Below are 25,159 nucleotides of genomic sequence, written 5' to 3'. Positions count from 1 at the left end.
TGTTTTTCTTTTATAATCCCAGAGAAGTGATCCCAACCTATCTCCTAAATATTATTTTACTTGTTGCTGTGGCTTGCACTGACACCCATAAATATTATAGGTTTACTGGTATTTTTGTATTGTAATAGTTAATAGGACAATTATCTGATATCATTTGTGTGTTTGTTATGATTTGTATGTTTAGTGTAAAAGCATTGTATGTGTATTCAAACTATTGTTCATGCCTGAACTGTCTGATTAGTGATGGTGCTGCACTTTTCAACATGGTGGATGCCACCTGGACATGTTTAATTTCTGCTGATGAACTGTGTGATTAGTGATAGGGAATATTATGAACTGTTATTTGCACTTTTTCTACATGATTGGTGCCACTAGGACATGTTTAATTTCTGCTGATGAACAGTGTGATTAGTGATAGTGAATTTTATGGACTGCGGTCAGCACCTGCTCAACATTGCTGGTGCCACTAATGGAACTGATTATACTGAAATGGTGTTACTTGTTGGTGTCTGCACCTATTCAACATTACTGGGTGCCACTGATGGACTGTTTCTACTGAAAAAATGTCACTTGTTGGTTTTTGCACCTGTTGACCATTGCTGGGTGCTACTGCTGGAACTGTCAACTGCTTATTCTTGAGCTATGGAAAGCGTTTATGTGAATATTTGTATAAACTGATTTTTTGTGTATTACTGTTGGTGAAAAGTTATGAGACTCTTACCTGCACATATTCGTCATTGCTGACGCTATTGATTGAACTGTTTAACCACATAATACTTGTGTAAACTATTATGTAAAGTCACATGTATGAAAGAATTTGTATTGCTTACTGTATTTTATATATTAGGTTATTGAAAGGTCAGTGCAAAGCCAAAATTTTATCTAGTTATATGATATTTACGCATTAATATTATCTTTTATTTTTGTCTGTATTTTTTTGACGAATTTGGTGGTATTTTCACCACCAATGCTGGCAAAAATACCATCAAATTCTAGCCCGTGGAGGAAGGGCATATGAAAGGTGGCTACACTGAGCCACAGCGCCAGAGATCGCGCTAAAGAGCATTGTTCCGCCGCCTCCACTGGCAGTGATTATTGAGATGTCGTAGTGGGCAGTGCTTGGGGAGAGCTCGTGGTAGTCAGTGCTTGTTAAGAACTCGTAGCAGAGAGTGTTTGTTGAGATGTGCTAGTAGGGAGTGCTTGCTGAGATGTGATACTGAAAAGTTCTTGTTGAGATGTGGTAATAGCGAGTCGGTGTGGAGATATATTGTAATGATTAGAGTGATTTTGGTCAATATATGAAGGTAACGAAACTTGATTTATTTTTCATTATTTAATGTCGTAAATAATGCTTCATTACAGGTTCAGTCAACAAAGCATCTGGCTTGTGTTCTGGGATTAGAGTGTAATTCTGGTTCTCTTGAGTAATTATGGTATTTTTATTTCCTTTAATTAATTCAGTATAAATGATACTTAAAATTTCTTGTGTTGTTGAAGAAGAACCGTGCCAGATGCGTATGTTGAGTCATACTTCCACACACAGAACAGTTATACTTGTGCTTTGGTTTCGTAGGTTTTATAGTTGCTGGGGACTTAATTAATTAATTGTGTTAATGAAAATTTCCATTTCATTCTTTGTTATTGTTCTATGCAGTCAGATAGCGTAATAATACTAGTCAGGGCCAACCGTTACGAGACTTCGTAATCGGACAAACAGCTACTAAAGCAAAAAATTAAAATTATTTGCATTAAATATTAATTAAGTCCCCATGCAAGATCCTGAGAAATCGGTACCCAGAACAACCACCTCTGGCCGTAATAACGGCCTTGATACGCATGGGCATTAAGTCAAACAGAGCTTGGATGGCGTGTACGGAGTACAGCTGCCCATGCAGCTTCAACACGATACCACAGTTCATCAAGAGCAGTGACTCGCATATTGTGACTAGCCAGTTGCTCGGCCACCATTGACCAGACGTTTTCAGTTGGGAAGAGATCTGGAGAATGTGCTGGCCAGGGCAGCAGTCGAACATTTTCTGTATCCAGAAAGGCCCGTACAGGACCTGCAACATGCGGTCGTGCATTATACTGCTGAAATGTAGGGTTTCGCAGGGATCGAATGAAGGGTAGAGCCACGGGTCGCAACACATCTGAAATATAACGTCCACTGTTCAAAGTGCCGTCAATGCGAACACGAGGTGACCGAGACCTGTAACCAATGGCACCCATACCATCACACCGGGTGATACGCCAGTAAGGCTTCCAATGTGCGTTCACCGCGATGTCACCAAACACGGATGCGACCATCATGATGCTGTAAACAGAACCTGGATTCATCCGAAAAAATGACCTTTTGCCATTCGTGCACCCAGGTTCGTCGTTGAGTACACCGTCGCAAGCGCTCCTGTCTCTGATGCAGCGTCAAGGGTAACCGCAGCCATGGTTTCCGAGCTGATAGTCCATGCTGCAAACGTCGTCGAACTGTTCGTGCAGATGGTTGTTGTCTTGCAAACGTCCCCATCTGTTGACTCAGGGATCGAGACGTGTCTGCACGATCCGTTACAGCCATGCTGATAAGATACCTGTCATCTCGACTGCTAGTGATACGAGGCCGTTGGGATCCAGCAAGGCGTTTCGTATTTCTCTCCTGAACCCACCGATTCCATATTCTGCTAACAGTCACTGGATCTCGTTTCACCAGGCAACGCCGGTCAAGTACTGTTTGTGTATGAGAAATCGGTTTGAAACATTCCTCATGTCAGCTCGTTGTAGGTGTCCCCACCGGTGCCAACCTTGTGTGAAAGCTCTGAAAAGCTAATCATTTGCATATCACAGCATCTTCTTCCTGTCGGTAAAATTTCGCGTATGTAGCAGCACGTAATCTTCGTGTTGTAGCAATTTTAATGACCAGTAGTGTATTTAGAGGATATTACACGGGCAAACTTCTCAATTATCCTTCACTCGCTTATTTTTTAAATAACGACAGTGTTCTCAGAATGGCACTAACCTGACTAAGAACGTTGGGATCACCTATGATGGATTAATGTAATAATTTTTGTGAGTATAAGTTCTCAAATAGTCGTCTATAATAGCACAAAACTGCAATACAGTTCATAATTATATTTCAATTTTAAATGCCTAGGTTACAACTGAAGATGTGGCTGTGAGAGACAAGTGCTACGGCGCCAAAGTGTAATAACATCTTCATTCGTCAGACTACTTCACAACATCCTGCATTTGAACGGCGTAGGTTGTCTTCCCGCTGCTGACCCGCCTGGATAGCCGCGACATGCGAATCGTGAACAGTGGGCTGGTACCCACTCCCCGCCTCAGTTACATGATTCGAAAACGTTCACACACTTCCAACAGACAGATGGGGTACACAAATTTCGTCCAGCGATGGGGGGAGGAGGGAGGGGTGGCGACAGGATGAGCATCAGGTCACCCTGTACCGCTAATACTGGTAAACATGGCGACGCCGTGAAGACACGGGATAAGCTCGGGAAAAAAGAAGAAGAAAAGAATCTTCCCGCTACTCTATAGCACTTCCCACACTTGTCCATTGTGACGATATTTATTTAGCAAGACATATTACTTAATGTTAATAAAAAATGAAGCAATCAAAAATCATAGCAGAACTCAAGCCTGGAATGGCACCAGACCAGCCTGAGAACTACCGGCCAGACGCGCTATTTATAAATTCCTAGAAAGAATTCTATACAATGGGATTAATCCAGTAATCTTTCAGAATCGCCCTCTTGAGCAAGCTGGATTCCGTCCAGGACGGAGCTTCACTGCTCAAGTCATCTTTAACAACATTTATTGAAGCAGTATACCAAATGAAGCAGAAAATATCTGTTGCTTTCGGCGATCTAAGTGCAGCATATGATAACAGTTTGGAGGCATGGACTGCTTTATAAATTATTTCAACTTGTCCCATGCAAACAGACAACAAAACTAGTTGACAACATGTTACTGGAAGGACGTCTACTGTAACTACAGAAAAAGACACTATCTGCCTAAAAGGATTGAATAATGGCTTGCCACAGGGATCCGTCTTTTCTCCTCTCTTGTTTAATCTATCTGTATCTGATATCCCTCCAACACAGGCCAGAAAATTTGGCTATGCAGGCGACTGGGCAATAGCTACCCAACACAAAACTTTTGAAAGAACTGAAGAAACCTAGCTTCTGATCTATACATCTTAAGCCACTATTTCCGCAAATGGAGGTTACAAGCAAACTCAAATAAAACAGAAGTTTCATGTTTTCATCTGTCCTATAGATTGGCACATAGAGCCCTCGATGTCTATTTTGAAGGATACAAACATCATAATATGCACCCAAAATACCTTGGGATCACGTCAGAAAGGACACTGTCTTTTAAGGAGCACTTGACACGAACATCTGATAAGCTCAAAACCAGAAACAACACTCTCCATAAACACTGCGGCTCTCGTTGGGGATGGTAAAGCAGACATTCTTCGGATATCAGCGCTCGGTTTGGTATGTTAAGTAGCAGAGTACTGAGCTCCCGTCTGGCTTAACAGTCTACATGTAAACAAGACAGACGTACAACTAAACGAGGCCATGTGCATTGTTAATGGGTCAGTACGACCTGCTCCCAAATACTGGCCATCTATCTTGAGCCACATTTCACCTCCTGATACCAGACGGAAAAGCGCCGCTACTGCGTGAATACCAGAAGATTGCTAGTAACACTGATCTTCCAATAGTGGACAACGTATTCCCTGTGGAGCGAAAAAGACTAAGATCAAGACATCCCACTCTCATCACAGCCAGGACATACATGTAAACTGCATTCAATCCCACTAATGAATGGAAACTGTTCCCCACAATGCCTGCATGCAGAAAAAGCCCCTGGATTCGACCAGCCTCGGGCAATTTGGACTATCTTGAACGGCATACGAACGAGCCACAGATGATGCGCAGACACTCTCCACGAGTGGGGTCGCATCTTCATCACCATACTGTGACTGTGGCGTGGAACGACAGACGGCTGCTCATGTTGTATCGCGATGTCCCGCACGTGCCTACAAGAGCCTTTTCGAAGATTTCCTCACAGCGATGAGTGATGTTCTACATAATAGTCCTTGATATCCATCTATAGCTGTTGTTATTTGTGTTATTTCATGCTGGAGAGCTGTGCTTAAATGTTGTTGTGTAGTAATTGTGATTTTTATATATTTATTGCCATACGATAAATAAATGTTAATATTACAATTGAACGACTTTTACTCATTCCCAAGTTGTTAACATCCCTTGCGTGTTATATTGCATCATTTACCACTTACAGTCAGCCATCATCACCCACAAAGAGGAAGGAATTGTTGGATACAATCAGAGAAATTACACGATAATTAGTGCAGTTTGTTCAAAACTTTTCGGCACGTCATTGGTCTTCCCACAAGGCTTACTACTTTATACATGAGGATAAGTCGCTCCTACTCTGAGATATTATTTTATGACTGCGTCAAATTGTATAATGTTTTGCTACTGCAATTGAGCATGCTAATATACGCGCCATTAAAATTACAAATAAAATGAGTATGTTAATACTTACCCAAGTCTCCTTCTTGCCATCGGGATCGACGAATATAAGATGGGTAGCTGTAAGGTAGAGTGTTCCCACTGATGGTTTTCGGGTGTTGTACCTATCCAGCATCCGGACATTCTCAACCTGCAATTGCAAAACAGGAATTTAACTACAACACTAAATAACCCTCTTATAAACAAATATTTAGAATCGTAATCCTAGAGCAAAATACAGGGCATCTACTGTACATACTAGTGGGGAGACTTTGATTTTAGTAGGACATCTTCACTTACATTTATGATAAAAGTACACAAATATGCCACTCAAACTAAAAGTAGTAATTTCGAATCCACTTGTACGAGCAGTTCTCATCGCAAGTATTTGTGCACCAAAGCCATGCCCTTCAACGCGTAGTCACAGATTTAAAATAAAATGTTACCGATGATAATCCGACACAACCGTTGAAATACAAAAGTGAACTACGACACAGCACTGAGTTTCGTCCACTTCTTTCTTCGCATTAAGTAGTTATCTGCACCAATACTTGCATCACAAGTAAAGTTATCCATGCCGAACAACTGTACGCACTGCTCGTCAAGAATACAAAATGTTCTCGAAGCACCCCCTCTCAATTCTGCTAGCATTTCTGCTTTTCAATGGCGTTTTTTCTCTCGATAATTAGTTTTTATAGTATTGCTTTGACAAATATGGGAAAAAACAGAACTCGGCTCCCTTTCGAGTCCAGTACTCTGACTTCACGGGTCCCGCCCTCTTCATCTTTGTATAACTATTACAACCTGCATCAACTTGAAGCAAGTACAAACCACGTCTTAAAGATATTTTTCCCCTTCCTTGCTTCTACTGCTTATAGTTCACTTTTCAGTTCCACGTAAGTCTGCGCTCCATACATACATAAATACTTTTAGAAATTACTTTTTAATACATAAGTTTACATTTATTGTTAAAATATTTCTTTCCGGAAAGGAATTTACCACTATTACCAGTATGCATTTTATAACCACCTTACATCGCCCATCGTCAGTCAATTTGTTGCTCAAATAACGTTCAGTTACTACTTTTATTGTGTAATTTCCCAATTTAATTACCTCACTGCCGACAGCTGTAATTCGGCTACACTCCAGTACTCTTATTGTTATTGTTCGGTAAATATTCATCTTCTAAACTCTTTTCATGGCACCACCCAATCCATTCGAGGACATAACACTTCACGCTCCGACCCGGAGAATGCAAGTTTGGTTTTTCCTGATGGCAACACCATCTTGAGTAGTCCCCGCACGGAGATCCGAATGGAAGTCCATTTTACCTCCGGAATATTACAATAATACATAACAACAATGAAGATAAGCTGCCCACCGTAAAAATCATCTGTTCCCAATTGTAGATGTAGCAAAAAAACTGCTAAATGAAAATTAACTATCGTAATGTCATTACATGATTCAATCTTTGGTGATATTGTTCTTGGCTTTACCGCTTCACCGAACAGTGGTCATGCCGAAACTTCATTTCCATTAATGAAAACAATCATCATGATCTGCAGACCTTCACCGTATACCGACACAATGTGATGTCAAAACATACATCACGTAACTCAAAGTGGTCGATATTTATCTTTCGCGTCGACAGCGTGCTGTCACTGAATTCGTTGCTCAAGAGGGAAACTATGCTGCTGAAGTCATTTTGTATATGGATACAATTGCTTGAGCGCCATCCGTGTTAGGTGACAGGTGAAACACTTAAAGGATGAGAACACGAGTATCCAAGATAAGAACATAGACATTCATAAATTATGCTTAGAACAGCATATGGAAACATGTGCAACAGAAGTAGAGTTTCACAAAAAATCCCTCATAATATTAAGTGTATATCGAGCACCTGCAGGTAACTTTAATCTGTTCATAAAACACCTTCAAGCTGTACTGGCCCATTTAACAACCAAACACAAAGAAATAGTGGTTGCTGGTGATTTCAATGTAGATTTCCTTAAAGACTCTCCCAATAAGAACTTATTTGAGTTAGTAACACTATCATTTAACTTAATTGCCACTGTAAAGTTCCCCACTAGGATAGCCACTTGCTCACAAACAGCCATTGATAATATCTTTATAGAAAAGTCCAATGAACAAAATTATATTACAAAACCAATAGTCAATGGCCTCTCAGACCATGACAAGCACTTCCTTCTGTTAAATGTTAATACGGAACAGGATATAAAATCTGTTAAATCTGAGCTCAAGAGGGTAATCAGTAAGCCAAAAATTGATTATTTTAGGACACTCCTCAGAGACATTCACTGGACTGATGTTTACAGTTCTCATGGCATGAATGAAAAATATAACACTTTTGCTAATAAAGTGCTTACCTTATTCGAACACTGTTTTCCCCAAAAACTAACCAAGGTTAAAGCAAAGTCTACAAAGAAGCCATCGATTACTCAAGGAATAGGGATATCTGCTCAGTGAGCAGGCCAGACCTCAAAGTATTTTCAAGAGGACATGTTTTTGATAAACAGGCGGAAATCAATTTTGCCTAGTTCCTTATAATAAATTCACAAGGTAAAAATTATATACAAATAAATATACTAATTCTATCATTATTACAAAAATTTTAAAATTAAATTTATAATCTTAATAAAAAACCTAAAATAATTATAAAATCAAAAATAAAAATAATGAACTAAAACGTAATCTTAAAGATAGCTGGTTTAAAGCTTACTATTATATTCTAATAAAACAAATTATAGGTTATTAACTCCAAAGCTTATCCCTTAAAGAATAAATAAGTTAATATTTATACCTAAAAAATTAAATAAAAACAATTAACTTCAAAAAATTAAATTTTTTCTTAAGAAACTAGATATCTTGGGAAACGATTAACATCTCATTTCTATAAATAATTTAATAATAATTATGATACATTAACTATAAATTATTTATAAATCAACCCAAATCGAGATAAGTAAGTAAATACTAAAATTTTGATAAACCCTGATACAAAAGGTACAACAAATAAAATCTACTTTTAAAAATTCAAAATAATATTTCATAAAACAATTACATTACCAATAAACTATAGTCTAAAAAATCAATTCTACAAAATATACTAAGACAAAATTCAACAAAATTATTCTTATTAAATAATCAAATAAACAAAAAATAAATACAATAAATTTAATAATCAAGATATCCTGATTTGCACAGAAAAATTTTCAGTGTAAATGAAACACTTTACTAATAAGTTATATCTTGAAACTCTTACTAGATACACTTTCCAGTACATCTACTATGTTACGACTTATCTCATCTAAATTGAAGCTAAATTAAAAAAATAAAATAGAATAATCAATAATGAGAGTGACGGGCGATGTGTACACACCTCAGAGCCAATATCAGTTAAATTAAATAAATTAAATTACTATCAAATCCACCTTCATTAACAGTATTTCACTATCAAATCCGTTATAAACAAAAATCTATTGTAACTCACCTCCTCTTAATTATAAGCTGCACCTTGACCTGAAATACTTTATAATTATAAATCTTGAGAATTATAACTCTAAAAAGATTCTCTGATAACGGAGATATACAAACAAATAAATCAAGTAGAGTTAATCGTGTATTATCAATCACGGGGTAAGTTCCTCTGAATGGAATGAGATACCGCCAAATTCTTTGGGTTTAAAGACCTTAACTAATAGTACCCTGGTAAATATAATTAACATTTAAAATAATAGGGTATCTAATCCTAGTTTATTATTCAAATTTCACAGATTCATAAAAAGAGCTATAAATAAATTTTAACATTTCACCTTACAAATTTATATTTTAACCCTAAAAATATAAACAACTGTTTTAACCAATAATATTCACTTGTATCAATCGTATAACCGCGGCTGCTGGCACGAATTATGCCGATACTAAATCAATTGCTAAATCCAAAATCAATTGATAATTAAATCAAATTACTGCAAAATAGAACATTTAGTTTAACAAAACTTACATATAATACAAAGAAAAAGTAAATAAATAAGCAAGAATAAAACTTTTGGGAACAAAATAAGAAATTTTTAAAAATTTTTAAAATAAGAAAAAATAAAAGATTCAAATATTTAAAGAAAAAAAACACAAAAAATGACAAAAAAAAAAGAAACGCGCCCTCGAATGACCACAACAACCTCTCTATTATATATAAATAAAGATTAATATGGAACAATTATACCAATAAATGTATTATATTCTTTCTTATTTAATCTTTCTTTTCACTAATAATAAAGAAAGATTAAATAATATAATAAATATATTTAATACAATTATCTAAATTAATGTAATATGGTATTAATATAAAATTAACTTTATATTAAGTTAACTTAAATATTGATTAGTTAAATAATCTAATTATAGATAAATTATAAAATTATATTATTATAATTAATATAATTATATATATTAATATAAAATTTTATATTTAATAATATTAATTATATTTATTATATCCAATTATAATAATATTTAATATTAATTTACATATTATTATATAATTTATAATATAATAACCTATTTTAAGCTAAAAACATAAGTAGCTATAATCCTAGGTAAATAAATGTATTAAAAATAATCATTTAATAATTATAAAATAACATTATAAGTATTTAAATTTAATTAAATGTAATATATTAATATAAATTATTTATTATATATAATATATATTCAGATTATCCTAATCGAGATAAATTAATTAGAAATAACCAAAATAATACATAAACAAATTTTTAAAAAAAATTTTTAATTTATATATTAAATATAAATGAAGTGCCTGATTAAACGGTTACCTTGATAGGGTAAATCAAGTAAATAAAATTACCTTCATTAAAATTACATAAGACAGAATTAAACTACCTCCTTTAGTATCAAAAACTAACGTGCATCATACACCTTAATGTAAAAAGGTAAGCTAAACAAGCTAATGGGTTCATACCCCATTTATAGAGGTATCAATCCTCTCCTTTTTAATGACCAACAACTCTACAAAACTTCTCTTCCTATCAACATTAATGATAGGAACGATCCTGTCCATTTCATCAAACTCCTGATTTGGAGTTTGAATAGGACTTGAGATCAACTTACTTTCATTTATTCCGCTCCTAACAAGAAATAAAAATATAATAATAAATGAATCATCAATTAAATATTTTATTGTCCAAGCAATAGCATCGACAATACTATTATTTTCAATTTTGCTGATTCAAATAAAACATCCAATAGGATGAGAAACAGAATTTATTCCATCAATAATAATCAGATCTAGATTATTATTAAAGATCGGGGCTGCACCCTTTCACTTCTGATTTCCAGAAGTAATAGGAGCTTCAAGATGAAATAACTGTTTAACACTAATAACATGACAAAAAATTGCCCCAATAATAGTATTATCTTATTGTATTCAACTAAGAACTTTCATTTGAACAATTATTATTCTAAGAATCATTATTGGGGCAATAGGTGGTTTAAATCAAACATCTCTACGACAACTTCTAGCATATTCCTCAATTAGACATTTAGGGTGAATAATTAGATCCTTAACAGTTAGAGAAAACATCTGAGAACTATACTTTATTATTTACTCAATATTAAGATTAATTATGGTATTATTATTTAAGAAAATAAATCTATTTTTATAAACCAAATTTATTCAGCCAGAAACATAAAAACTGAAATTAAATTCATAATATTTTTATCTCTTTTATCCTTAGGTGGTTTACCACCATTCCTTGGATTTCTACCAAAATGAATTGTAATACAATCATTAATAGAAAATAACATAACAACTATTATGACAATTATAGTTGTATTAACTACAATTACACTTTATTATTACATACGTATTAGATTCTCAGCCCTAATTATGTCATACACAGAAAATTCGTGATCTATAAAAATAAAGTCTCAAAAATCAAGAATTATTCTTCCTATAACAGTAATAATTTCAACAATAGGATTAATCTCAACATCAACCTTAATCTCATTATACTAAGGACTTAAGTTAACTAAACTAATAACCTTCAAAGTTATAATTAAAAGAACAATCTTTTAGGCCTTAGTAAAAATTTACACCTCTAGAATTGCAGTCTAGAATCATAATTGAATATAAGGCCTAAAGCATGGTAAGAGAGAAACATCTCATAAGTAGATTTACAGTCTACCACCTTAAATTCAGCCATCTTACCGCAAAAATGATTATTCTCAACAAACCATAAGGATATTGGTACTTTATACTTCTTATTTGGAGCGTGAGCAGGTATAGTAGGAACATCAATAAGAATACTTATTCGTGCTGAACTTGGTCAACCAGGATCTTTAATTGGAGATGACCAAATTTATAATGTCATTATTACAGCTCACGCATTTGTAATAATTTTTTTTTATAGTAATACCTATTATAATTGGTGGATTTGGTAATTGACTCGTACCATTAATAATTGGCGCACCAGATATAGCATTCCCACGAATAAATAATATAAGTTTTTGATTACTACCACCTTCACTAACCCTCCTTCTTACATCTTCTATAGTAGATAATGGTGCTGGTACAGGATGAACAGTTTACCCTCCCCTCGCAGGAGCCATCGCACATGGGGGAGCATCTGTAGACCTAGCTATTTTTTCACTTCACTTAGCAGGTGTATCATCTATTCTTGGTGCAGTAAACTTCATTACAACAGCAATTAATATACGATCAGAAAGTATAACTCTAGATCAAACACCTTTATTTGTATGATCTGTAGCTATTACAGCCCTTCTCCTACTCTTATCACTTCCAGTATTAGCAGGGGCTATTACTATATTATTAACAGATCGAAACTTAAATACATCATTCTTTGACCCTGCAGGAGGGGGTGACCCAATTCTATATCAACATCTATTCTGATTCTTTGGACACCCAGAAGTTTACATTTTAATTCTGCCAGGATTTGGAATTATTTCTCACATTGTATGTCAAGAAAGAGCGAAAATTGAATCATTTGGAACATTAGGTATAATTTATGCCATACTATCAATTGGACTAATAGGATTTATTGTATGAGCACATCATATATTCACAGTAGGAATGGATGTAGACACACGAGCATATTTCACATCAGCAACAATAATTATTGCTGTACCTACAGGAATTAAGGTATTTAGATGATTAGCCACACTATATGGAACTAAATTCAAATTCAATCCACCGTTATTATGAGCTTTAGGATTTATTTTTCTATTCACAATTGGTGGATTAACAGGATTAGTATTAGCAAATTCATCACTTGACATCGTATTACATGATACATATTATGTAGTAGCCCACTTTCATTATGTATTATCCATAGGAGCAGTATTCGCAATTATAGGAGGTGTTATTCAATGATACCCATTATTTACAGGATTAACTATAAATAATACATGATTAAAAATCCAATTTACAATTATATTTATTGGAGTAAACTTAACATTCTTCCCTCAACACTTTCTAGGACTAGCAGGAATACCACGACGATATTCAGACTATCCAGATGCATACACATCATGAAATGTAGTATCAAGAATTGGGTCCACAATTTCTATTGTAGGAATCATTATATTTATTTTAATTATATGAGAAAGAATGGTTACAAACCGATCAATCATATTTAGAGCTAATATAAGAAGATCAACAGAATGATTACAAAATAATCCGCCTGCAGAACACAGTTACTCAGAACTACCATTAATTTCTAGATTCTAATATGGCAGATTAGTGCAGTAGATTTAAGCTCTACAAATAAAGGTTTGACCTTTTATTAGAAAAAATTTATTAATGGCAACATGATCAAATTTATCCCTTCAAGATGGAGCTTCACCATTAATGGAGCAACTATCATTCTTCCATGATCATACTATGGTCGTATTATTATTAATTACAGTAATTGTAGGTTATGCCCTAAGTTACATATTATTAATTGCTTATACAAACCGAATCATACTTCACGGACATTTAATTGAGACAATCTGAACAGCACTACCAGCAATTACATTAATTTTTATTGCACTCCCATCATTACGATTACTATATTTACTTGATGATTCAGTAGACGCAATAATCACAATTAAAACAATTGGACGGCAATGATACTGAAGATATGAATATTCAGACTTTATAGATGTAGAATTTGACACTTATATAACACCAGAACAAGACTTAGAAAACGACGGATTTCGACTTCTAGATGTAGATAACCGAACAATCCTACCAATAAATACAGAAGTACGAGTATTAACAAGAGCATCGGACGTTCTACACTCATGAGCAGTACCTGCATTAGGGGTTAAAATTGATGCAACACCAGGTCGACTAAACCAAGGAACATTTACAATAAACCGACCTGGACTGTTCTTTGGACAATGCTCAGAAATCTGTGGAGCAAACCACAGATTTATACCAATTGTAATTGAAAGAACTTCAGTACACTTATTTATCAAGTGATTATCTAAGATAATCTAAGGAGTTAGTTAATATATATAACATTAGAGTGTCAATCTAAAATAACTAAATAATTAGTACACCTTGAAATACATCAGATGACTGAAAGTAAGTAATGGTCTCTTAAACCAAAAAATAGTAAATTAACGACTACTTCTGATGGGGAAATTCAATCCAAATCCCTCAAATATCTCCTCTTATATGATTCTCCCTATTTATTATATTTTCAACCACATTAGTTCTATTTAATCAAATAAACTTTTTCTCATTTAAACCAAACCTTATCAAAAGAGCAGAAAAAAGAACAATTGATATAAAGAACTCAAATTGAAAATAACAAACTTATTTTCAACATTTGATCCATCAACTAATATATTCAATTTATCATTAAATTGAACTAGAACATTTCTAGGATTATTATTAATCCCATCAATATTTTGACTTACACCATCACGAATTAATATTATTTGAAACAAACTAAACTTAACCTTACACAATGAATTTAAAACATTACTAGGACCAAAATCATTAAATGGAACAACATTCATCTTCATTTCAATCTTTATTATAATATTATTTAACAATTTTATAGGATTATTCCCTTACATTTTTACTAGAACAAGACATTTAGCATTAACATTTGCAATCGCCCTACCTATATGATTAAGATTTATACTATTTGGATGAATTAATCATACCAATCACATATTTACACACCTTGTTCCCCAAGGAACACCACCTGCATTAATATCATTTATAGTATTAATTGAAACAATTAGAAATATCATTCGACCAGGTACGCTAGCAGTACGACTAGCAGCAAATATAATTGCAGGACACTTACTATTAACACTGCTAGGAAATACAGGACCATCTATAGCAATAAACTTAATCTCACTATTAATTATTGGACAAATACTTCTATTAATTCTAGAATCAGCAGTAGCAATAATTCAAGCCTACGTTTTCTCAATTCTAAGAACTTTATATTCTAGAGAAGTATATTAAACTTATGTTAACAACTCAATCAAACCACCCATTCCACTTAGTAGATTACAGACTTTGACCATTAACAGGAGCAATTGGAGCAATAGTTCTAGTATCAGGATTAGCAAAATGATTTCACCTATTTAACATTAACTTATTCATAATCGGATTTGGAATTACCCTATTAACTATAATCCAATGATGACGAGATGTAGTACGAGAAGGAACATACCAAGGACTACATACAGGATTTGTATCAATTGGATTACGATGAGGAATAATTTTATTTATTGCATCAGAAGTACTATTCTTTGTTTCATTTTTCTGAGCATTTTTTAGAAGAAGACTAGCACCCACTATTGAACTAGGGATATTATGACCCCCAATAGGAATTCAACCTTTTAATCCTATACAAATTCCATTACTTAATACAGCTATTCTTTTAGCATCAGGAGTAACAGTAACATGAGCACATCATAGTCTAATAGAATCTAATCATACTCAAGCATTACAAGGACTATTCTTCACAGTAATACTAGGATTATATTTCACTATACTTCAAGCATATGAATATTGAGAAGCACCCTTCACCATTGCAGACGCAGTTTATGGATCAACATTCTTTGTTGCAACAGGATTCCACGGTCTACATGTAATTATCGGAACAATTTTCTTATCAACATGTCTACTTCGACATTCAATAAACCAATTTTCACCAAGACACCACTTTGGATTTGAAGCAGCAGCATGATACTGACACTTTGTAGACGTAGTATGATTATTCTTATACATTTCTATTTATTGATGAGGTAGATAATTGTTTTTCTAGTATAAATAGTACATTTGACTTCCAATCAAAAAGCTTGATATAAATCAAGAAAAACAATCCTAATTTTATCTACAAGAATTTTTATTAGATTTATTATTCCAATAATTGTTATAATCCTTGCAACAACATTATCAAAAAAATTAATTAATGACCGAGAAAAAAGATCACCATTTGAGTGTGGATTTGACCCAAAAAGCTCAGCACGAATACCATTCTCACTTCGATTCTTCTTAATTGCAGTAATTTTTTTAATTTTTGATGTAGAAATCGCACTAATCCTTCCAATTGTAATTATTTTTAAAACTTCAGATATTATAATCTGAACAATATCAACAATATTTTTTATTATAGTATTACTAGGTGGACTATACCATGAATGAAACCAAGGAGCCTTACAATGAGCAGAATAAAGGGTTGTAGTTAACTATAACATTTGGGTTGCATTCAAAAAGTATTGATATAATCAATCAACCTTAAATAGAATAAGAAGCGAAGTATTGCAGTCAGTTTCGACCTGGAAGGTTGGTAAATAAATACCCTTATTCTTATTAATTGAAGCCAAAAAGAGGCGTATTACTGTTAATAATATAATTGAACTATAAAGTTCCAATTAAGGAAATGTAAAGCCAATATGAAAGCTGCTAACTTTTTATATTAGCGGTTAAACTCCGTTAACATTTCTAAAATTTATATAGTTTAAATAAAACATTACATTTTCACTGTAAAAATAATATATGTATATTTATAAATACTTAAAAGTAAAAATACTTCCTTAACATCTTCAGTGTCACGCTCTAAATATAAGCTATTCAAGTAAACGAAAAATAATATCACCAAAATAAATATTCAATCCGAAACAGTTCTGATGTTGATGCTATAGCACATTACAAGAAATACTGCAATATATTAATGACTGTAATATGGACATCAAAGCACATATATTAGAAGAAAAAGATAGTCATATCAGATAACAAAATAAAGACAATATGGGATATAGTGACGGAGGAGACCGGTAGAACCAGACATGAAGAGGGACAAACAGCATTAAGAGTAAATGATACGTTGGTGACAAATGTGTATTGTGTCGCAGAACTTTTCAACATACATTTTACAACTGTTACTGAAAAGATGAGGATGTCAGGTTCTGTAGATGCTGCTATGGAATACCCCAGACCAAACATTTCCAGCAACTTCCATAATATGAACTTGTTAAGTTATTCTCATGGGTACTAAAAGAAATCAGCTAAATTTCGATTAAGCGGTAAGTCACTCAAATCTGAAGGCTGTAAATTCAACTAAATACTTAGGGATTACAATTACAAATAACCTAAATTAGAACGGTTACATAAATAATATTGTGGGTAGAGCAAACCAAAGACTGCGATTCATTGGCAGAACACTTAGAAGGTCCAACAGGTCTGCTAAAGAGACTGCTTACACCACGCTTGTCCGCCCTATTCCGGAGTATTGCTGTGTGCTGTGGGATCCGCATTAGGTGGGACTGATGGATGACATCGAAAAAGTACAAAGAAGGGAAGTTAGTTTTGTATTATTGCGAAATAGGGGAGATAGTGTCTGTCACAGACATGATACGTGAATTGGAGTAGCAATTATTAAAACAAAGGCGTTTTTCGTTGCGACAGGATCTTCTAATGAAATTTCAATCACCAGTTTTCACCTCCGATTGCGAAAACATTCTGTTAGCACTCACCTACATAGGAAGAAATGATCACGATAAAATAAGAGAAATCAGGGTTCGCCCAGAAAAATTTAAGTGCTCGTTTTTCCCGCGTGCCGTTCGAGAGTGGAACGGTAAGGAGACAGCTTGAAGGTGGTTCATTGAACCCTCTGGCAAGCAATTTATTGTAAATAGCATAGTAATCATATATATGTACATATGACCCTCACTACCCCAGCAGAAATAATTTCAGTCATAAAATCTTTAAAATCAAAAACATCTAGAAGACAGGATGAAATATCAACAAAGTCAATTAAAGAATTTGATTCTGAGTTAAGCTATCTGTATAACCAGTCGTTATCAGTGGAATATTTCCTGAATGGTTGAAATATGCTGAAGTTAAGCCACTGTTTAAGAAGGGGATAAAGAAATAGCATCATATTTCCATCCGATTTCACTTTTGCCAGCATTCTCAAAAATTTTAAAAAAAGTAATGTACAATCGGCTTTATAACCATCTTATCTCAAATAACATACTGTCAAAGTCGCAGTTCGGATTTCTAAAGGGTTCTGCTATTGAGAAGACTATCTACACTTACAGTGAAAATGTGCTTAATTCATTAGACGAAAAACTGCAGGAAACTGGTATATTTTGTGATCTGTCAAAGACATTTGGCTGTGTAAATCACAATATCCTTTTAAGTAAATTAGAATATTATGGTGTAACAGGAAATGCTGCAAAATGGTTCAAATCTTATATCTCTGGCAGGAAACAAAGGGTGTTATTAGGAAAGAGACATGTATTAAGTTATCAGGCATCATCCAACTGGGAACTAATTACAGGTGTGGGTCCCACAAGGTTCCATTTTAGGGCCCCTTACTTTTTCTTCTCTATATATCAATGACCGTTCATGAGTAACATTACCAGACGCCAAGTTCGTTTTGTTTGCCGATGATACAAACATTGCAATAAATAGCAAATCAAGTGTAGCCCTAGAAAGATCGGTTAATAAAATATTTGTGGACATTAATCACTGGTTCCTAGCCAATTCTCTGTCGCTAAACTTTGAAAAAACACACTACATGCAGTTCAGAACTTGTAAGGGGTGTCCCACGAGTATATGTCTAACATACGATGACAAGCAGATAAGAAGAAGTGGACTGTGTTAAATTCTCGGAATTTGATAATAAATTCAACTGGAAGGAGCACACCACAGAACTGCTGAAGCGTCTTAACAAATTTCTATTTGCAATGCGAATTGTGTCACACATAGGGGATATAAAAGTGAAAAAGCTGGCATACTATGCTTACTTTCATTCCATAATGTTATATGGGATTATTTTTTGGGGTAATTCATCAAGCCAAGCTAAAGTTTTCCAGGCACAAAAGCGTGCAGTACGAGTTATATGGGGTCTGAACGTCAAGAACATCCTGCAGAAGCCTGTTTAGGGAACTAGGGATACTAACTACTCCTTCCCAATATATTTATTCCTTAATGAAATTTGTCATTAAAAATATATCACTTTTTTAAACCCACAGCTCAATTCATGGAATCTATACTAGAAATAAGAATAATCTTCACAAGGATTTAAAGTCACTTACTCTTGTACAAAAAGGTGTGCATTATTCAGGAACACACATTTTCAATAACTTGCCAGCAGCCATAAAAAGCTTAACACCAATGAAATTCAGTTTAAGAGAAGCTAAAGGATTTATTTGTGGTCAACTCCTCCTACTCCATTGATGAATTTCGCAGTAGGACTAATATATAACTTCTGCACCATTTCAGTGCAGTAATGTGTTCATTGTAAGTGTGTGTATGTGGGGTGTGGAGGGGGGGGGTTGCGCTAAGTAGAATCTAACTTCTGCACCATTTCAGTGCAGTAATGTCTTCCATTGTAAATAAGTATTGTAGCAGTTCTATTACATGTTTATTACCTTATAAATAAAAAAGGTTTTTATTTTAAATTCAGTGTATTTGTGTTTGTAAAATCATTCTTTCATATAGTGTTCATTAAATGACGATTAAATGACGATCATTCCACTTGGGATCTGTGGAAGGTACATTAGCTCATTTGTTTCAGTTGTAAATATTTGTCATGTATTATTGTTTTTCTGACATGTTCCACATCCTGCAGGACCTCCTCACTATGCATCCATAAAAAAAATAAAAAATAAAAAAAGAGAAGACAGGCGTGTCACTCTGAATGAAATAGCAACGAGATATATTACAATGCCGTAAATGATTCAAAGTTTAGGTTATCGAGAAGTTTGTGCCCGTTAGGTCCCATTCGTATTGAGCGGAGACCACAGAGTTCAGAGAATAAGCGTCACATAAAATCTCCTTCAGAGATTTGTAAGTGAAGGTGACAATTTTTTGAAGAGTACTGTGACAGGTGATTAAGCTTGTTGTCGTTTTTTGGTGGTGGTGGTAGTGGTGTTATCAGCTTGAAACAAAACACCACAGTATGGAATTGAATCAAACATTGGAACAATACTCGACAATAATTGGTCACATTGCATTGTCTCATAACTCTTTCAACAAATCTATGTCTTTCTTTAGCCTTCCCCAATACTGATTTCATGTCACATTTTAAACAGCTTCTTAGTTCGCTGTTGTGATCTTCAGTCCAACGATTGGTTTGACGAAGCTCTGCACTTCATCCTGTACCATCCTCTTCATCTTTGACTAACTACAGCTTCCCACACCCATTTTAACCTACTTACTGAACTTCCTTTGCTATTTTACTACCTACACTTCCCTCAAATACTAAAGTGATGATTGCTAGATGCCTTATCACATGATTCCTTCTTTTAGTCAAGTTATGCCACAAATTTCGTTTCTCTCCAACTCCTTTCAGCACCACCTCATTGGTTACACGATTTATCCGTTTAATTTTCAGCATTCTTCTGTGGCACACATTTCAAAAGCTTCTATTCTCTTCTTTTCTGAACTGATTATCGCACATGTTTCACTTCTGTACAAAGTTACACTCCAGATAAATGCTTTCAGAAAACACTTCCAACGCTTTTTAGTACTACCCCTAAATATTTATAAGATGTGACGTGGTCAAAATGTTGACCAATAATCTTGTAATCGGATACTATCGAGTTATTCCTCTTTGTTACAGCTATTCGCTTACAATTATCAATATTTTAAACAAAAATGCTATTCATTACACGAAGTTGAAATTTTTTCAAAGGCTTTCCGCTATTCCTTATGATATTCTGACGACGATGCTTCCGTGCACACAAAAGCATCGTCACCGAACGAAATTGTAGTGTTGATGATCCTATCTGATAAATCATTTATGTACTCGTATACTGAAAGGGCTATTACGTGAAACGTAACACCCTATTCATGCGATTTCAAGAACTAATTTAGCTTATCCTTCACACGACACTGAAGCTAATTCAGGTTGCTTAACCTTTATGTCATTAGATAGCACCGTAGGCAATTTCACCTTTTGAGCACCGAAATGTAATTTTCAACAACAACATGCCATAGTACTCGTCTATATTACATCCACCCACTGCGAGGGACATATGTAATCGAATTGTTTACTTACATTTAGAACCGTTAAGTTACAAACAATCAATTAATGAAAGAGACGACAAAAACTTTTTTTTATAATGTTTGAAGCCTGTAACAACTCTGATTAACATCCTGTCAGCTTACTAAGAAATTGCTAATCGTATCAATAGTGAGATTTCGACGAGGACACTGCGACGTAATAAATATTACATCTGAAACGACCGTCTTTACGCGATTATTGAAAACCATGCAGTTCTCCAGCCCGTTTTCACTTAAACTTCCAGGAATTCTCATCTGCAGCGAAGCATCGAGAGCAAGGTAAGTTGACGCCGTTAATTATTATTCTGATGATACTGAGTTACACCCGCCAAATTACAAGAAATTTATTTACATGTATCATTAACATTACGAAAAGAATATTAGCTTGCGGTTTATTCCTTTTTGGGGCAACACACTTTGCACTGCTGCAACACCGCATACGCTTCCTTGAGGTACACGCAATGTTACTTTCGTTATATTCGCCGTCCTATACAAAGTACTTATTTTTGTTAGTCAAACAGTTGTTGAGTGAATGTCATATTTGCAAAGAGGCTCCTGTGATCATGTCTTGTGGTACAGTGTCGTACGCCTTCTGCAAGTCTAGGAAGACGGCATCAATCTGTTCACCTATACCTGTTGTTTGCGAGAAGTCATGTATGTCTAAATCTAGCTGTGTTACACACGATTGGCTTTATTGAGGGAAAAATCCCTGTTGATTCTCTGATTAGGGTATTTCCCTCCCATGTACACCAAAATATTTGAGTTCAGAATCTGCCCCATTATCCTGGAAAAGAAGGACATCAGTAATATTTGTATAATTTTGTGCATTCGGTATTTTACCCTTTTTGTAGATAGGAGCGTTCTGCGCACCCGAACAAATGGCTTGCACAAGAAAAAGAAATATGTTTAAAATGAACTCGCGACTGCAAGAGGCTCACCGCATTGAGGTAGCTACTGAACAACGGCCAAAACCAACAGGTGGCTAATTTCGCAAAGCAATAAGTTGCCGCACTCCATCGCGATATCACTCCGATGCCGACAAAAAGCGGGTGCAGCACAGAGAAATCAATAATTTCGTATTGCTTCCTGCAGCAAAGGTACACATTTTATGTGGAAACTAATTTGCCGTGAAAAAGTTTTGCGCCATTCTAATGAGGTGCATAATTGTGGTTTTTTAATCGGATGCTTCCCTTCCAATATTGTCTTGACCACAGGGAATTGTTAGGTACAGTGCCTTTGTCACAGAAGTATATGAAAACCTGCACTCTCAGCACAGTAGATTACACAGCGCCGTGTCCCAAAGTGTTAATGAGACAACGATGTTTGTGAACGATGTTCGTCTGTCAACGTTCTCCAAGGGTCAGTTCACACTTAAACCGTGCGTGCATTGTCATCTCACGGCCATAAAGGTTCTCAGCGCTGGGAGTTGTTCACACCACAGCGGTGTTGTAGTCTTTAGTTCCAAGACAGATTGGATGCAGTGCTCCAAGGTAATCTATCCTGTGCGAACTTACTTCATCTTCGAATAACTGCTTCCACCTACACCCATTGGAATCTGCTTACTGTATTCACCTCTTGGCCTTCCTCGATAACATTTACGTCCCCGCTCGCCACCCCCCCCTCCCCCCCCCCCCGCACACACACATTTCCAGTATTCAGTACGTCCTCATTAGTTACATGATATTACCAGCTAATTTTCAGCACTGTCTTGTAGCATCATCACATTTCAAAAGCTTCTACACTCCTGGAAATTGAAATAAGAACACCGTGAATTCATTGTCCCAGGAAGGGGAAACTTTATTGACACATTCCTGGGGTCAGATACATCACATGATCACACTGACAGAACCACAGGCACATAGACACAGGCAACAGAGCATGCACAATGTCGGCACTAGTACAGTGTATATCCACCTTTCGCAGCAATGCAGGCTGCTATTCTCCCTTGGAGACGATCGTAGAGATGCTGGATGTAGTCCTGTGGAAAGGCTTGCCATGCTATTTCCACCTGGCGTCTCAGTTGGACCAGCGTTCGTGCTGGACGTGCAGACCGCGTGAGACGACGCTTCATCCAGTCCCAAACATGCTCAATGGGGGACAGATCCGGAGATCTTGCTGGCCAGGGTAGTTGACTTACACCTTCTAGAGCACGGATGGTGGCACGGGATACATGCGGACGTGCATTGTCCTGTTGGAACAGCAAGTTCCCTTGCCGGTCTAGGAATGGTAGAACGATGGGTTCGATGACGGTTTGGATGTACCGTGCACTATTCAGTGTCCCCTCGACGATCACCAGTGGTGTACGGCCAGTGTAGGCGATCGCTCCCCACACCATGATGCCGGGTGTTGGCCCTGTGTGACTCGGTCGTATGCAGTCCTGATTGTGGCGCTCACCTGCACGGCGCCAAACACGCATACGACCATCATTGCCACCAAGGCAGAAGCGACTCTCGTCGCTGAAGACGACACGTCTACATTCGTCCCTCCATTCACGCCTGTCGCGACACCACTGGAGGCGGGCTGCACGATGTTGGGGCGTGAGCGGAAGACGGCCTAACGGTGTGCGGGACCGTAGCCCAGCTTCATGGAGACGGTTGTGAATGGTCCTCGCCGATACCCCAGGAGCAACAGTGTCCCTAATTTGCTGGGAAGTGGCGGTGCGGTCCCCTACGGCACTGCGTAGGATCCTACGGTCTTGGCGTGCATCCGTGCGTCGCTGCGGTCCGGTCCCAGGTCGACGGGCACGTGCACCTTCCGCCGACCACTGGCGACAACATCGATGTACTGTGGAGACCTCACGCCCCACGTGTTGAGCAATTCGGCGGTACGTCCACCCGGCCTCCCGCATGCCCACTATACGCCCTCGCTCAAAGTCCGTCAACTGCACATACGGTTCACGTCCACGCTGTCGCGGCATGCTACCAGTGTTAAAGACTGCGATGGAGCTCCGTATGCCACGGCAAACTGGCTGACACTGACGGCGGCGGTGCACAAATGCTGCGCAGCAGGCGCCATTCGACGGCCAACACCGAGGTTCCTGGTGTGTCCGCTGTGCCGTGCGTGTGATCATTGCTTGTACAGCCCTCTCGCAGTGTCCGGAGCAAGTATGGTGGGTCTGACACAGCGGTGTCAATGTGTTCTTTTTTCCATTTCCAGGAGTGTATTTTGTTCTTGTCTGAACTGCTTATTGTTCACATTCCAGACCAAGGCCTCAAGAAAAGGTCTTCCTAGCACTTAAATTTATTTTCAAAGTGGCAGAGAGCAGCAGTCAGCCGTCGTTTACTTTCTAGCTTTATTAAATCAGATCCAGATTTCAACTAGTGACTGGCCATTATCAGTGCAGCATTTCAGAGTTATTTGTACGTGCCCTAGCCTAGTACGTCTACACCTGTTGTTCGTACTCCTATCCGTACAAGGGCATGTATAAGTAACTCTGAAATACTGCACTGATACTGGCCCGTCACTAGTCGTAATCTGGATCTGCTTTAATAAAGCTACAAAGGAAACGACGACTGATTGCTGCTTTCTCTCATTCTGAAAGCCATATCACAGTCGTTGAGCGCATTCCACTTTCCTAGTGGAAGGTAATTTGACTAAAATTTAAATTAGCGGTTAACAAATTCCTCATTTTCAAAAATGCTTTACTTGCTGTAGCCTGTCTACCTTCTACATCCTCTCAACTTCGGTCATCGCCCGTTATTTTGGTAGCGAAATAGGAAACCTCATCTATCACTTTCAGTGTCTAGTTTACTAATATAATACCCGCAGCATCGCATCGTTTTCGTATTAGGTCTCACGGTCACTTTCATTTAGCAACGTGTTAACAATCCCACATCCATGTCCGATTGCATCTCATCTCAGGTCATAGATCATGATGCAGCAAAGTATGATATATCTCGTATTTCTTGTAACTACAGTGTGATATCTATCATCTTCACACTGCTTGTAATTACATCCAAGCCGGCCGAAGTGGCCGTGCGGTTCTAGGCGCTGCAGTCTGGAACCGCGAGACCGCTACGGT

General features: G+C 36.4%; 1 protein-coding gene across 1 annotated transcript in view; it reads right to left on the bottom strand.

The window, feature by feature from the left end:
• LOC126198520 (myotubularin-related protein 6) overlaps positions 1 to 25,159 on the bottom strand; it is a 454,460-nt gene that overhangs the window by 187,897 nt on the left and 241,404 nt on the right. The window contains exon 2 of the mRNA XM_049934906.1: positions 5,584 to 5,700. Within this exon, the coding sequence (XP_049790863.1) occupies positions 5,584 to 5,700 (117 nt within the window). The remainder of the gene's footprint in view (positions 1 to 5,583; positions 5,701 to 25,159) is intronic.

The sequence above is a fragment of the Schistocerca nitens genome, chromosome 8 (genome assembly GCF_023898315.1).
Source record: "Schistocerca nitens isolate TAMUIC-IGC-003100 chromosome 8, iqSchNite1.1, whole genome shotgun sequence".
Classification (NCBI taxonomy): Eukaryota; Metazoa; Arthropoda; class Insecta; order Orthoptera; family Acrididae; genus Schistocerca; species Schistocerca nitens.
Note: the sequence above shows the minus strand (reverse complement) of the source record. Positions and strands in the feature narration are given on the sequence as shown.